We start from the raw sequence: 16,514 nt of genomic DNA on the forward strand, positions 1-16,514 counted from the left end.
CGTTATTTCCCCCCAATGCTGCTCGGTGCTGCTCACTGCTATCAATGCTGCCCTGCCATTGACAACAGACTTGCCAAGGAGCAGGAAAAAAAGATTCAAAAAACAAGCAGAAATAAGGGAGGAAGCGTGTAGGAAAGTACAAAGAAAGGTCATCCCTGAGAAGGGAGGGAGGCCTCTCCCCCACATCCCAGCCAGGTGCCCAACCCTGCTCGGGTGCTCCGGAACCCTACGCAGTGCAAAGAACCTCCCTGTCGCCTCCCCGGCTGTGACATCGCCGGGAACACCGGGATCCTGTCCTGGCAGCTCCAGAGCGGCGCGTTCCAGCGGAGCCCGCGCGGGCGCCCGGCCGTGGCCACACGGCCTCCACCTCCTCGCGTTTGCTGCCATCGAGGAGCCGCGTCCCCATCCCTGTGCTCCAGAGCCTGCGGCACATCCCGGGTGCTCAGGGGTCAGGCAGGATTCGTCGGGTGCTCTAGGCCCTGGGGGACACGTGTCTGGCGGAGGAGCCACGTCGCTCCATCCACCCCAGAGCCCAGGGGGAGTCACTCCCCTGCCCACCAGGGACTTCAGCCCCACAGAGCTCCCCAGCCCCGTCACCCTCCAGGACCCCAGCAGGCTGCGGGTGTCTCAGAAGCTGCTACTAGTTACAGAACTAGTGAAGCTTGAGGACAGGTGACAACCAAGATGTCACTCAGCACTAACCCGCCACAGCGATGCGGCTCCGTCGCCAGCCCCATGTACCCACGCACAGAAAAGGCCACCGAGGTCACGAGGTGACAGACACCTCGGTGGGAGCACTATCATGTGAACGCTGCTGCTCGACTCCCTTTCCTGGCACCCCCGGACAACCTCAGAAACCAAACCCAAACGTGGGGCAAGGCCAGGGGACTGCTCCAAACAGGAACATGGACCAGCAGCTACTGAACGGACGGGTCAACTGTAACTGCAGCTACTGGGCTTGCTGCAGGCAGCCCAGAAACCTCGGCAGTCCCAACCGGAGCAGGAAAAGGCCACCAAGTGTGAGACAACAGGTCCAGCAGGGGCGAGAGGAACGCGGAGCGTTCCCAAGCCTTGCTGCTGAACCAAGGCTCCGCGCGAGGGCTCGGGATACTCACGGCTGCGTTGGAGGCGCCCTGGGAGCTGGTGCTGGCAGAGGCAGAGCTTTCCGAGGACAGCTGCCGCGCGACGGGGCTGTGGGGCATGGGGGTCGCAGCCGCCGCCAAGTAGCTGGGGCCACCGATGTCTGCGTGATGCTTCAACACTGCCCGAGGAGGGGAGGAGAAAACAAGAGAGCCACGTTAGCAACAAGGGACCAAAAGGGCCAGCGTGAGGACCACTCTGCGTGAAAGAGAAGCGTCTTCCGCCTGCGGCAGCCGCCAGCTTGTGAGGCCCTGCGGGGAGAAGGGGTTAGAGCACACGAGGCACCGCTGCGGGGACAGAGCCCAGGAGCAGCCCCTGCTCCACGGCTGCGGGAGGAGAGAGGCTGGATGTGCAGCAAAGCCCAAGCTCCCCCCGAGAGACCTGGCCGTGGGAGCCTACCTTCACTCCTCTCTGATGAGCAGTCTCGCACGCGCTTTTTGTCACAGGCAGGAGGCTGGACAAGGGAGCGCTCTGGCGCTCTCTCGGCCTTGGACACGGCCGTAAAATCGTCTAAGGGCGGCCTGTGTGCCTTGTCTGGTTGGATTTTTTGATGGGAGCGCTCTGAGGAGGGGAACAGAGAAAGAGCTATGAAACGCCTGTTTTCACCTCTCTTTCTGTTGGCGCAGGAGACTCGGGCAGGATTTCCCAGCTCCATCTGTCCAGGCAGGTCGGGCTCAACACCATCGCAGCGCTGGACAGATGCAGGCAGAGCAGAACGAGCTGCTGCACTGCCCGGGCTAGGAGAACAGGACAAGCTCACACTGAGCAGGACGAGGTCCCTATGAATCCCTGGGCTTCACAACCTGCACACATTTCACTTTCAGCCTTGTGATACCACAGCCTCTCATCCTCTCTCCTCCAGACTGCCCTGCTTTAGGGTGCAAAACTAGTCAATGTTTCTATACATGAGGTAGAAAAGTGACTTACTGGCTGCAGTGAAGAATGAGTTCACCAGCTTGTGGCGGTCCTTGCGAGCAGGGTCAGACAGGCTGCTGGTCGGCATGGGGGCTCTGTGCTTGAGCGAGAGCTTTTTGGGAGCTTTAATTTTCTCATAGGGTTTGTTCTGCCACTGAGATTTCAACATGCTCTGGAAGTGCAGGCTTGTCGGCACATCTGCAGAAGGACAGGGAACACGACGCTCAAATTGACCGCGTTTGCACCAGAAAACGGCGGTGCCACAATCACCTCCCCGTCCCCAGGAAGGGCAGCCCTCAGCAAACGAGGAGACAAGTCCCCCTGAAAGCCAGGCCTGCCATCCTCCCGCTGAGGGATCCCTGCAGCTCCAGACTCAGCTCTTGGGCTCCACAAGTGAAGGAGCAGAGCGACATCCTCACCCAGACCCCGTCCTTGGGCACCTTCCCCTTGTCACACGCTCCAGCAGTGCCTGCTCCTATTTATCCCTCCTCCTCGTGCTCCTCAAGGATAGCACACGTGTGCTGTTCTCCTGGGATATTCAGACACTGCTTTGGCCCTCGTTCCTCTAGCTCCAGTTCCCCCAAGCTCCGTCCTCCTCTGCCCTCCTGCCCTCAACGGAAAGCTGGAACGTTCATGAGATTATTCCGTGTTTTTTCTGGAGCAGATAGGCTAAGCTATAGGGTAAGCTATGACAACCATGAAGTGCACCAGCAAACTACTGCAGCCTCAGCAGTCCCACAAAGCTTTCCTTTTGCACTCAGAGCCTTAAACTTCAGGTTTGACCATCAAATACTGTTGCTGAAGTCTCCTCCAGGACCTGTGTTATGCCTCTGGGGGCCAAATCCTAGCTCACAAATCAAAATAAAACAAAATAAAAATAGAAATAAATAAAATAAAATAAACCTCAGGGTTAACAAGAGAGCTGCTGAGACAAGTTTCTCTTGACCCCCAAGACCACCACGCAGCAGCACGTGCTGGGAGACGCCCCATGCAGCGGCCGGCACGGAGCCTCCCGCGAGCTCCAGCTGCCACCCCGAGTAAAGCAGTGGGAAGAGCCACCCCAATACGGCCAGGGAGATCCCAGGACGTTTCCACAAGGCTGTGATGCCACTCTGCTCCGAGAGGAACCTTCCCAGGCCCTGCTTGGGCACAAGGTGCCCTCAGAGCCCTGTGCTTGCAGGGGGAACATCAAGGCAAACTGCTGTGGGATTTACAAACTGTATCTAGATAATCTCAGAGAGCAACCTGAAAAGTTTTTGAGCCCTATCGGGAGTCTCAGCTGCGCATATTTGAACACCTTCAAAATTCCCCACCGATTCCAGGGACTGGAAAGGCCCAGCAGAGCCGGGACAGGCAGAGGGCAGCGACTGCTGCCGAGCACAGCCTGGAAGCTGCTGCTGTCACCGGGGGGAGCTTCAAGCGCAGGGAGAAGCCGAGAGCTGCGGCGAGAGCGTGTCCATGGGTCGTGTCCGGGTTCGCCCGGGGCCGGGGAGCTCTGCAGGCCCCGCTCCTGCTCCGCTGGGTGCAGCCGGCTCCTTTGGCTGCGGGACGGGGACGCTGCGGTGCTCCCACCTTCCGAACGCTGCCTCAACGCTTGGCTAAGCTTGGCCTTCTGCAGAAAGCCACCCCCTCCACAGCAGCCCACACGTCTGCCGAAGACAGAAAGAACGCAAGACAATCCGTGTTCGGAGAACATCCTCTGCTGCTTCCTTCCCTGCCCTATCAGCACTGCTCGCAGCAGAGGCTGGCAAGGAAGCGACACCAGCCTCCTCCTCTTCCTCCTCCTCCTCCTCCTCCCCGGGTGCTGCGGGGCTCCCGGGGACCGGCAGGTGGCAGCCGCACGGAGCCCCGGTCCCCATCCTGCCCTCACGGTTATTACATCAGCTGCAACCGCCCGGCTGGAAACGAGACGCAAACGGAACGGCCGGCAACAAAGCGCTGAATGCAGCGCAGCGGCAGCGGGGTGGAGGCCGCGGCGCGCGGGCCCGCTCGCCGGGGGAAGAAACCATCTCCTGCTTCCTGCGGCACCTGGCAATCCTGCCCTCGGCACAGGGCACCGAGAGCCCCGGCTCCCGGGCTCGAAGCTCCAATCAGCACATGCTCACGGCTCAGCTCCATCCACGCTCCTCCAGGAAGCCCCAGCTGGACCTCTGCTCACCACCCCAGCCGATCTGCATCGTTTTGGGGCCTTCAAAGGTGGTTTCAAAACCCTGCTTCTTCATCTCATGCAGATCCTTGAAGACATTCACTGGCTGCAGCTGACCTAAGGACGGGGCATCTCGAGGGCTGGATGAGGTTCTCTGCCTGCTGGCCATGACTAACTGCACATGTAACGGGTTTCTTCTCCGCTGCTTCCTGCAATATTAATTTAACACTGCTGACAGAAGATGATAATCGCTGTGAAACCAGGAAATGACACGCTGAGCTCCTGAAGAAGAAATTTCAGCTCCTTTAGCACTCATTAACACAGCTCGGATGGGGAGGTGGACTTTGTTTTTAGAATAGCACTCAATTCACCAGCTCAGTCTGCTTTACCATGCTGCTGGGGAAGGAGGTCAGGTGGCTGGGCCTGTTATAGAGTGAGAAGCTGAAGCCCCGGCCCTCTGTGCACTTCCTACCGCAGCAGAAAGTCCACGAGAAGCTGGTGACCAAACCCCAGTGTCCAGAGCTGAGCCCAGCACCTCGGCCAGGACCAACCACTTGACGTCCCGGGGCGAGGGGAAGGCGCCCACTCCGCTCGTGGCGTCATCGGCCAGGGTTTACCACCTCCTGCCAAGGAGGGCAGTTGCAGCTGCTGTGATCTATTTGCTTCTTAGCTCTTCTGCCGAAAGTGCCAATTCCTGCCCATCCGCGGTCTTGTATTTTATGAACAGAGGGAAGAGATGACAGATGGACAGCAAATTCATCTCATGCACAGCAACCGTTTTTGGTCAAAGAACAGGCTTGTTTTGAAATTGGCAGCTCAGGAAGCAAAAAATACTGGAAATTACTGCCACCGTGCCCTTGGGAAAGCTCCCTATCTGCTAAGTCCGGGAGTGTCCCACAGTACAGGGTGGGTTAGTTATTGCTCTTAGCGATGACTGACCTTGAAAGCATAACACAGGGAAACGAAGCTCCTAATGGAAACATCTCTTCTTCCTGTGCCCTCCGACCTACGTAAGGTCACTTACAAATCCCACAGAAGCTTTCTGCAACCTGAACCAGTCCACAAGTAATTTTGTGCAAATAAACTAACTCTGTGGAACCAACTGTTTCCCAGATGTGGTTTGCAATGACATGGACATCAGCCCAGGACTCGAGCCCGGTACAGACTGCCAGGCATCCCGCCCTGCTCCGCGCTCCGGGGGCGCGTTCCCGTCTCGAGCGCGTTGGGAGCAGCGCACACGGCAAGTCCATCGCTTTCCCTCAAGCAGACACTTACTCCTCTAAATGCCACGCTCCTCAAACCATGGACAAATCTGGTCATAGTGACTGTATTGAGCAGATTTGCACCTCCCCTGGAAGCCGATGAGAGACGGACGTGCCGGTTTGGGGGAGCAGGCTCCAAAGCGTGCCTGGGCACCGCAGATCCTCAGCGCCCAGAGCCAGTTCTGCAATTCCCCTTGCAGCTCTGCGAGCGGGACTGCATGTACTCACCGTCAGGGAATGAGAGGACAGGATGAATGCATGAGTCCAGCTGGGAGAGGCGCTCCAGCAGGGGGGCATCGTACTGGATTTCCAGCGTCGTGGAGCTCCGAGTGCCGCAGAGGGCACAGGAAGGGTTCACGTCGCAGCTACATCGCGCCAGGCTGTTACGATGGATCTACGAAGGGGAGAAAGAAATCCCCGCGTATCAGAGGTCTCTCGGGGCTCTCCTCATACATTTCTGACAGCTCTTAAGAAAAATCCTGATTTATTCATTTTAATATCGTGTAGAAAATATTGATTTAGTCTGGACTCAAAACAGGATGCTTTCCGCTCAGAAAGCACAATTGAAAACTAATCCTCACCAGCACAAACTTGATTTAACATCTACAAAATTTGACTAAAAACATTAAACCAGACTGAAGACTTCGTTTTAAAACCCACGAGGCAGCACAATTCAGCTGGCAGAGAGGAGAAAAGCCCCTCTCTAGTCCAGACAAGTCTGAGAGCTCTCATTGCGCCAAGGCCTGACACTGACAGGGACATCTCTGCAGACTGAAGAAGAGTGTTTTTCAATCTTGTGTTTTTCTTTTAAACCAAGAGATGGACTTTCAATTCACAGATTTATAGACTTTTATGGACTTCCTTTTTTAATATATATATATGAAATGATGGTAGCGCAGATACATGACTCGGTGTAAAAACTGTACAGAGACAGTTAACCAATGACTGACTGTCAAAATGGAAGGATATATCAAATTGGATCCTCTGTCTGTTTTAAGCCTAGTATTATTCCCCTTAATAACTCTAAGATATTATCTCTTCCCTCATTCAAACCTGCAGATAACACTAGAACAGGGGAGGGTTGTGAGCACCTTGAAGGAAAAGGTTAGGATCCCAGTTATTGTTACAAATCATAAAAAAAATCTAAAATAACCTGAACCTAATTCAGTAAGGGCAAATGCAACCAGCTGTGTGTTGGCAGACACACTCTGGTGACTGGTGAAGGAAGGGGAAGAGCTAAATGAGCAGCAGCTCTGCAGAGAGGATCTGGTGGTTGCTCTGGATCAGAAAAGCAGCGTGAATCAGCAGTGTCACACTATTACTGAGAATTAATGCCCCAGAGGGCTTCATAAACAGGATGGCTCTGCAAGACTCATGAGGTAATTCTTCCATCCTGCTTGGCATTAGTAATGTGTAAGCTGGAGGGCTGCACCCACTTTTGGCTGCGTGTTTCAAGAAATATATGGACTGAATGGGGGAGAATCCAGAGGAAAGCTACAAGTTCCAGGAAACTGGACCTCCATGGAAAAACCAGCAGACTTGTGTTTGCTTAGTGTAGGGATGGCTGGATTAGGAGTTATCATATGAACTTCTGAAATATGGGGAGAGCTACTGGAGGGAAGAATGGGGGTAATCAAGTTATACCAGGACTTGGACCACAGGGAAGGACTTCAAATAACAAGGAAAGGCAGCTTGTACTAGACAATTTGGCTTGCTTGGTTCTGCTCTCTGAAAAAAAGATTAGTAAGTGCCAAAAGGGCTCGTCTAAGGAGGCTCAGACGGACGGCCTGGCGCGGTGCAGGGTCCCCTGGTGCAGGGACCAAGCAGTGTGTTTTGGGGCACAGCAGGGCTGCAGATGACCACAGGTCACTGCCAGGCCTGTTGCACAAGCTCACACATCTTGTCCCAACCTAAATGACTGTGAATGAGACTGTATTCATGCTCGGTCAGCACTACACACAGTTATGGGCGATGGCTATTTGAGCAGGGAGCTCTCCAAGGTGTGCTATCGGGCACATCTTCCCTCCTTTGGAACCAGGAACCTCTGGAATTTCTTCTGAACCCTGATTTTTTAATGGATTTCACCAAGATAGGCAAGAGCTAAGAGACAATTAGCAGCCCCTTCCTCGAACAGGGCACAAGTCAGCACTTCCTATGGGATATTTCATAATCTTCCAAATCACTGATGCTCTTGCAAGCGCTCACTGCGGAGCTCAACTGGAAATACCCAGATTAACTCCCTTCCGTTTGCAGTTCTGAACTAACTCAGCTGAGCAAGAATCCATCGTGCTGATCAAAACGTTGCTTTTGGGCCTTCTCTCTCAGGCTCTAGCACTGGCAGACTAATCCCTCCGCAGTCTTTCTTTGAGCAAGTAGCAGCGAGTTCCTGGGTCTGTGCTGTTCTGCTGCTCAATATTGACTTTCACACTTGACTTTCCGAAGTTTTGCTCAATCTGCGCAGATTTTACTAAGATACTGAAGAAGATGCTCAGGGTGGTTGGTTTTAAAAAAGAAATTCCCCTGTCTCTAAACTCAGCATCTTCCCTCTGCGGTGATAACCGACTGAAGTCTTCTCAACAGATTAAAACCTCTCCTTTGCTTCTCCAACAGCCCATGAAACTTCACAGCCCTCCACTTCCCACTTTCTTTTTAATAAAAGAATTAGGAAAATTATGTTTTTAATTAAAAAAGCAAAAGCCTGAGCCATTCTCTTAATTGCCACAAACCTTCCCAAAGCAAGGAGACTACTACATGCAAAGAGCAAAAGCACTGCATTAATGTGTCAGCAAGGCTGCTGGGTGTGGAGCTTTTGATATATACAGCAAAGAAAACCCATGGAAGGAGGGGAAAAAAAACCAGCAGTACTAACCTTTTTGGAAAGGGGCATAATGCTGCTCGGTCGAACAAGCCGTCGCTTCTTGCAGCTCAGGACCGGGCGCTGTGCGCGCCGCTACGCACGTTCCGTCCAAAGACGAGGAAGCCATGGTCAGTCGTTGCTTTTTATGCAAGAGCTCCTCGGCCTCCGGGCCGTCTCCCTGAGCGTGTTCTGCCAGGCCAGGCTGCAGACTGCCCAAGAACAGGAGGGGTTAAAGATGCTTTTATTCATTCAGCCGTCCTGCGTCAGGCAGCAACGCCAAACAGGTTCACAGTTCAGAAAAACTCTAAGCAGTGAGATTAAAAGCCCCAGAGTTTCACCAGGAAATGGTTTTATTAAGCCACCTCTAATGCTAGTTTTATTTTGGGGCACTTTCCACGTGCTCTCCCACCTCTCAAAACCCTGTTTGGCCTCACGCTTGCCCCGAAAGCTTTGATCCTAGAATTCAGCCTCCCCAAAATAACACACCATGTAACCTAGATGCCAAGTTGCTTCAGATTAGTACTCAGGCCCTGCAATGTCCATGCTAACCTTTCTGTTTCACAGAGGCTGAGGTTTCCTGTCCACAAGCACCAACCCTGCCCCACCGCGCTATCAACGCCCTTTGCCACCTCCTAAATCCCAGCACGGCTCCCCGTCCAGAGCCTTTTCATGTGTATTTTACAAGTGTTTCGTATCTAAAAATGCAAAACATGAAAGCCCTGTGGTCTGAGGCTCTCTAGTTGAAAGGCTCTGGGCGTGCACGGGGCTCTGTCGCAGCCTGCAGCGTTTCAGCTGCAGCACTGGTGCTCGCTGCGCCGCGCGCCCTGCGCCGCTGCAGCAGCCCGGCCCGCGGAGCGGATGCAGCCGTCGCGGCAGCAGCACCAGCAGAACTTCAAAGCACTCCGGGTGCAGGGTCTGGCAGGGGTTTTGCTCTGAAACCCTGCAGAGCAGGAGAATTTTTCACTTGTTTTTATTTACCCACTTAAAAAAAAAACTTTTCTTAACTAAAACCACCTGGAGGAATAAGTAAATTAAAGAAATTTATTCCCACTGAAATCAACGGGATCTAGGTTCCTCAGCATCCCTGCAGAGGTGGGTCAGTGGTTACAGATATTTTATAGAATGATTGCAAGCAGCCTTCTAGTACCTTTGAATCATACAATTTGCATGGCTATTAAAAATACCCGTAAAGAAACGGTCATTGCATGGTATCCTGCACAGCTTGTTCGTTGAAATATGATTTAGTTTAGTACCATTTTCAGAAAAACAATGCGGCACAAAACTTCATGCAAGCAGCCTCCTCCAAGACGGCTTCCAGCTTCTGCCACTGAAACAAGCAGTGGCATCCACTTTTTCAGAAAGAAATCACTTAAAACAGTTACCAACCCAGTTATTACCAACCAGCAAGTTATCTTTCCACGACACGCAAGACCCTTACGTGTTAATAACTCCATTGACGGGTCTCGGTGCTCCACAGGGCTTGGCGGGATGGGATTCAGGAATATTTGCAGCAGAAACACCCAGGTTCTCCAATGGCTGGGATCCAGAGATGCCCTAAAGAAGGATGAGAAAGATCATAACGAATAAGCTCCTGAACAGACACAACTTCCTCGTCCCCAATTTTGAGCTGAAGATTCTGCACCAGGGGGATGGTTTCCACGCACAGCTTCTGACCAAGGGTTCAGAAGTCAGTGGGGGAAGAGGGGACTGGGGGTGTGAGGACTTCAGAGGCAGCAGCTCTGGGAAGTGGATGGATCCACACAGCGTTTTGACACCTAATTTCAGTTCCCCTCAGGTAACCACCATGAAGCACGGAACACGCAGCTGCCAACAACAAAGCAAACCCAGCAGGGAGGCCTTGAAGGAGATTTTAGGATGTCTCAATAGTGCAGTGAAGTTCAAAAGCACCTGTAAGCCTCGCAGGCTGCCTCTCAAGTGTGATGCTCCGCGCTGCGCACAGGAGCTTCACAGCCAGGAGGGAGGGAAGGGAGCAGAGACCAGACTTGCAAACCTGAATTTGCATTTGAAACAAGGCCTAAGTAACCTGTGCAAACATGGTCCAAATAGGGCTTTTTTCAAGGATTTTAAATCAGTATTCAGCTAAGTTTTTGCATCTAAACAAGCCAATCCTGTAAAACCAAAGCTGTTTGGTGGAAAGAGCTTTCTCAGTGAAAAATAAATAAAAATCTAAGCTAAAGAAACACACCCCTCCTCCCCTCAGTCTGAAACACAGGCCAACCTTTTTGCTCCCTGGTGAGTGACACTGTGACAGTGTCTGTGTGGCTAAACCTCATTTCTTCCTTCAACCCTCTTTTTGCACCACCTCCTCCTGGCTCCTGCCAAGGCCTCTCCAGCGGGATCTCTCCCTGCTCGCAATGCGCCTCAAGCACTGCCCGAAAGGACAGAAACAAAAGCCTGACCGAGCTATTTGGGAGCCCGTCAGCCAGTCCCTTTTGTCCCCTACCCCAGATCCTGCAAACAGTTAGTCCCAGGGACTCAAATCAACGAGCGAAAACCCAGGCCCTGGGACTAACTGTTTGCAGTGGCGTGAGGCAGGGCCGGACTCGGGGACGAGCAGCTCATGACAACGCGGAGCCCTTCTGCCCGTTGCCCCTTGGAGGGCTCTCCTGGCTCCTCGGGGCCGCCACGGGGATGTTTCTCCCGGAGGCGGCGGCGCCGGCCCCGGCTGCGCGGGGGATTTGGGAGGCAGCGCTGCGGATGAGGGAGCCCCGAGGAGGCCGCGGCCGCGCGAGGGCTGCCCCTTTTCCCTCTGCTTTCCAGAGGCTTGGCAGGCTCGGCAGTCACGAGGGCTCCTTCGGAGGCACGCTCGGTTCAGGAGGGCGGGACGCATGACTCATAAGCTCTTTTGAAACAGGGTATTTATTTTCTTCTCCAGAAAGGGCCTTAGAGGAGGAACGGCTTCTCCAGGAACTTGGGCTTGATTATTCAAGCCAGGAACCCCGGACGACCTCCTCCTTCCTGAGGAGGAGCTGGAAAACGTCAATCCAAAGCTGGTTTTATCAGAGGCGTTCCAGGTTCATCCACTCGCTCTGGATAGGGATTGTTCCTAACGGGATGAGTGGGCAGGATGCCAAGCGCTCCACATTTTGGGTGTGTTTGGGTCTGAAAGTCCAGGTCTTTGTGATCTCTAGACTTTGAGAGGAGACAAAGTTCAGGTCAGGGCTCAGCCCCGGGAAGGCCTCCGGGATCCTACCCCATCTCCTGCAGAATTTCGCCCAGCACCAAACCCCCAAACGGAGAGGAAAGTCCGACCAGGAAGCGGCATTAACAGCTTCTCTCGTCGTTATTAAGAATTTCAAGCTCAGCAGCAGGTATCAAATAATGAACAGGTAGCAACAGCTGGGCTATTATTTCTTCAGGGCTTCACACACTCCCATCGTCAGGCAGAAAAAAAAAAACATTTTTATTCACCCCCTGAGCCTGCAGTTCTGAACCGAGTGCTGACAACAGACATTTCTAGGTCTTCTTCATAAAGCCCTTCCCTGATGCTGTAATTAATTCCTCCTAGGGATTACCAAGCACACTCCGCAGGTCGAGCCAATGCCTTCGGACACGTATTGCGGATTACAACTCTCCGCAGCGCTCCGGCCGGGGGAGATGCCTAGGAGCGGACGAGATCCAAGCAGCCGAGAGCCGGGAATGAGCCGTGATGGATTCGCTCCCGTTATCCTACATCACAGCACCTCCCTCCTCTCCTGTTTTGCTCCGAGGAGAGAAAAAGTCAAACTCAAGGCACGGAAGAGGCCCACGGTGGAGACCCTTCCAGCAAGATCTGATTGCGACAGCCACGGTCTCCGGACTCGACCCGGCTCCGAGTGGATCAGACCTCTGATGCGACACCCCGACACACCTGAGCAAGGTGGATTTAGGGCAAACGCTCCTGTGGGAGCCAACGCAGCCCCAGGGAGCCCTTCCCGGGCTGACACCTCCCGCCCAGGGCTACGCACTCGCGCTACCGGCTGCCACGCGCGGAAAGGGAATTAAAAGAAAGAAATCCACATCAGGAGAAATTAGCCTCCGAAGCAGCTAGAGCAGCTGCAGGAGTATTGATACAGAAGGGGCCAGGTAGCAGCGTGGCGCGGACTGCACGCTGGAAATGTTCTGCTTCATCGCAGGCATTTATGGAAAACGTCTCGCAGGTGTAGGGTCAAAGTCAAAAGGACACGGTCCTTCCTCCTGCAGACCCCGAAACTAGCCTTGTGTCGGATAAACATCCCGATTTCAACAAATACATAAGAAACAAGATTTTCTCCCTATCACGAGCAAACGTGATTATTTATCTCCGCTATCAGTCTGCTATTTGCAGATTAGCTCTCAGCAACAGCCAGCTCTTCACTGAAGGAGCTTACGGTCTCTGAAGAGGATCAGAGGATGCTGCCACGGTGGTTTTTCACTGTCTGAGCAGTATATGGTATCTCTACCTTTTTATTACACATATTTTTTAACTACAGCAACTACGTTGAATTTTGGCCCATGATGCTGGTACTTCTTGCAACAAAACTCCCCTTCTCTCCAAGTGCTGCAGCAGGATGAGGCAGCAGGCGCCCTGCACGGCGAGGACCACCCTTCTCCTCCTGCTGCAACCTCAGAATCCTCCATTTTCACACGTAGATGCGTCCCACAGGATGAAAAGTAATCACAGCCAGACGGAACAGCGCGATCAAGCCATTACTCCGTGCCCTACATTTCTGCATTAAATAATAAGTACCTGGCACTCCATATAGTTTCCAGTGTATCTCACCGAGATCATTAGTTGCCTTTCTAAGGCGTAAAACTCAGGCAGATATTAATAGCCACGTCTTTAGAAGCCTTTGCTAATTGTGCAGTTTGAGGTGATTTTGCTAGAGGGGAAAGAATTAGTTAGGATTTTTACGCTTTGTAAAATGCAATGAGTATCACAAAGGCACCCCAAGGAACCCTGGTCTAAAAGGTGCTTAAATCGTTGATAACCCTTTTCCCAAGCAACCCGGGAGGAGGCAACCGAGGCAGCCCGACCGCCCTGCAATCCCCATGGAGCGAGGTGTCACATTCCTGGTGTTTCTCTCCACCTTCCCGACCACAGAGGGCACTCGGATCCAGGTATGACACGAATGTGACACATCTGGGCAGAGTCACCTCTGCTGCTGGCACTTACCAGCCGCTCGGCCCCAGGCTCCAGCTTAACTTCAGCACTAAGAGGACGGGACGCGTCATCTACCGCAGGATCGGGGGGCGATGCTTCACCGAGGACTATGAGCCCCTGAAAAAGAGGGAAGAGGGATTAACCGGGGACTCCTTGGGCTCACCAGAGGAGCTGCGCGCCCAGCGCTTGCCAGCAACGCAAAGCGCCGCGCAGCAGAGCTCGCGCTCCCCGTTCTGCACACGTGATGCCAGGCCGAATCCCTGACGCCGAGGCTGAACTTCCAAGGGGAAGGCCAGGCTGAAGCCAGATCCCAAGGGGCAGCCCTGCTGCACCACGGTTGCCTATTCCCTGCCCACCCCTTTCCCCGCTTCCCAAGCGCTCTCCGCACGGGAGGTGCGGCTCATCCCGGTGCTGCGCAGAGCGGGAAACGGTTGCGTTGGTAACACAAAGCGCGACGCGCCGCCGCGGCCAGGCCAACCGCGTGGAGACAGCGCCAAAACTGCGCGGCCAAACTCGGAGCTCAGAGCGGCGTTTTCAAACAAGTGATATTCCCAAAACTCCCAAAGGGCAGAAAACACCTTCCGTAAGTGCTATAAACCCAGCTGGACGAAGCAGGGGGCAAAGCGCCGCTTTGTCACCCTTCACACGTGTCATCCTGTTCGTGCCGCAGCCACGGGTGAAGCTCAGCGAGAGGCAGCGCCCGCCTTAGCGCGGACATCAAGGGCTCGGGCCGCTGACGTGTCTTGTGTGGCGGATCTTTCTACAGCAGATAGTGGCTGTCGAGAAACACCCCGGCAGCCCATTCTTCAGGGCTGCTTTATTTAGGAGCAGTCAAACAGCAGTTTCTAGGAAATAGCTAGCAAGCAAGCAGCAACTAGGAAATAGCTAGCTTCTAAAATAAGTACAGTGACGAGTTTCTGCAGTTTCCTGAGAGCCCAGAAGGACATTCAGTAGATGAGAAGGGCTGAGAGCACAAGCAAATAGTGCTGTTTTTCCTGCACTCTTGAAAATCCGTGTCCAGAAGCCACCACGTTCTGCTCCTGCTTCTGGAGACCAGGCTTCAGCAGCAGAGAGCTTGGTCCTCGCTGGGTGCCGAGTACAGGGGACAACTGGCACAAAACTGGCAAATGGGGAAAAGCGGCCGGAAGGCTGGAGGATGAAGGGAGCTGGCTCTGCGCCTCAGGGAAGAGCCGGAATTGCTTCCAAACACCGTGAGGATTTGTTTAGAAGTTCGTCCCTTCACCAACACGCGGTGCTGGAGAGCTCGGATTTGTTTAGAAGTTCGTCCCTTCACCAACACGCGGTGCTGGAGAGCTCGTCCCGCAGAGCGGCGGCTCCTCCCCGCGCCGGCGGCAGCGATTCCTGCGCCCAACGCCCGGCACATCCGAGCGCAGATTGGAAGAGGAGCCGCTCGTGTGACGCCTGCTGCAAACGCCCCCAGCACGAGGCTCCTCCCAGCTCTTTTTCCACTCTTCCCATCCTGAGTTTTTTTTGTTTTTTAACTCCCAGTGGTTCTCCATGCGGTCGCTAACACAGAGGGATGTGACTGCAAGAAGAGGGAAGGCCCCTTCTCGCTCCAGGCACAAGCTGGGCTCGGTTCTCCAGAAGTGACGTGCAAACAAACAGCTTCAGCTCCAAGCAGCTCCAGCCTCTACACAAAAACTCCTCCTCGAGCCTCCAGTCTTCGTTTCCCCCCTTATTTCAGCTGTGCAAGAAGGAAAGTCATAAGGAGAGAGGACAGCTCTGCTCACTGCCCTGCCACCCACGGTCAGGGAGGCGCAAGGACGCTGCGTGGTGGGGGGTGCCAGCATCAGGCCACCTCATCTCAAAGAAAGTCCCAAGAAAGGACATTTGTGAGAAGAAACAAAAGCCCCATGTTGCCATCACGGACATCCAGTCCCCAGGGTAAGCGGACACGCTCTTCCAACCAACGTGGAGCAGGAAGCACAACAGCTCGCGGGTGTAAATGTCAGCAAACTCCACAAGCAACACTCAACACACGCTCCCTTAATTGTTGTTTTCCTTCACATCTTAGCAGGTTCCAACCAAGCTGATCCAAACGTGCTTGGAAACACAATTCCAGCTCGGACACTGAGCACCAGAGCGTACCTTCAAAACAGATCCTTGTTTGCAATCCCCTTGGCCCGACATCATTTTATCTTGACAAGCAACATGTCTTACCTGCAAGGGTACACTGCCATGTAAATCTCACCATGTAAATGTAATTTAAAAAATTAAGCAGCAGCTTAAACTCCTCCAGCAGTCACACTTTAACCTCGTTATATTTTGTCCTTGCTACAAGTAATCCAGAGTCGATGCTGTTTGGAAAAAAACCACGGTGTCTCCAGCTTCTCCAGCTGTTGCCCTTGCACAGTTCAAAGTCAAGCCCATTCCAAAAAGACTCAGGTCACTGAAATCTCTCTTCATCTTTTCTATCTGCCCCTAGTTGCTTTTTTACCTTTCTCCGAGGTCTTCATTGATGAAAACAGAAGATATTTTACCCAGCATCCTTGAGCTCAATGACATCGACACAACAGCTGGGCGCAAGCGGGGGTCTCCATGAAGCACCATCAGAATGAGGAACTATTTGACATCCACCCTGAACAGCTGAACTCTTCAGCTACTGCTGTAAAACTGCATCTTCAATTTGGGTATTCTCGTTGAGGAGTTCTTGTTTGAAAACTTGCGGAGGAGCTCGTGTTTGAGCTGGTCCAAAGAGGTGAACATCCTGTTTGCTGAAACCTCAGAGAGCTTCTCAACTTTGACACAACACAGCGATGTTTTCCTTTCAGATCTAGCGACTATAGCCTTAGATAAAAACATCTGGGATGCTTGCAGACATTATCAGGCCATTTCATACATCTGCCAAGCTGTCATATCCACCGGTGAAAGCACTAAAGCATTAGATGGGGGATTTATTTTTTCTCATTACTTTTTAACATCTAAATGCCTGGAGCAATTTTGTGCTTCATTGAAGAACAGAGGCAGGAGGAAATAAACGGTATTTGAAAACTAACACTATGACACAATGCTCAGGTTTTAAGATTTTTC

General features: G+C 53.2%; 1 protein-coding gene across 1 annotated transcript in view; it reads right to left on the reverse strand.

Moving 5' to 3' along the window:
• LOC104574513 (KAT8 regulatory NSL complex subunit 1-like) overlaps positions 1 to 16,514 on the reverse strand; it is a 67,340-nt gene that overhangs the window by 5,193 nt on the left and 45,633 nt on the right. The window contains 7 exon segments of the mRNA XM_088537157.1: positions 1,116 to 1,261; positions 2,068 to 2,253; positions 5,692 to 5,857; positions 8,333 to 8,401; positions 8,403 to 8,529; positions 9,759 to 9,874; positions 13,476 to 13,580. Coding sequence (XP_088393283.1) covers positions 1,116 to 1,261; positions 2,068 to 2,253; positions 5,692 to 5,857; positions 8,333 to 8,401; positions 8,403 to 8,529; positions 9,759 to 9,874; positions 13,476 to 13,580 — 915 coding nt within the window.

Source organism: Tinamus guttatus, unplaced genomic scaffold (genome assembly GCF_059628265.1).
Source record: "Tinamus guttatus ecotype Peru unplaced genomic scaffold, ASM5962826v1 Tinamus_guttatus_pri_ptg000732l, whole genome shotgun sequence".
In the NCBI taxonomy this organism is placed as follows: domain Eukaryota; kingdom Metazoa; phylum Chordata; class Aves; order Tinamiformes; family Tinamidae; genus Tinamus; species Tinamus guttatus.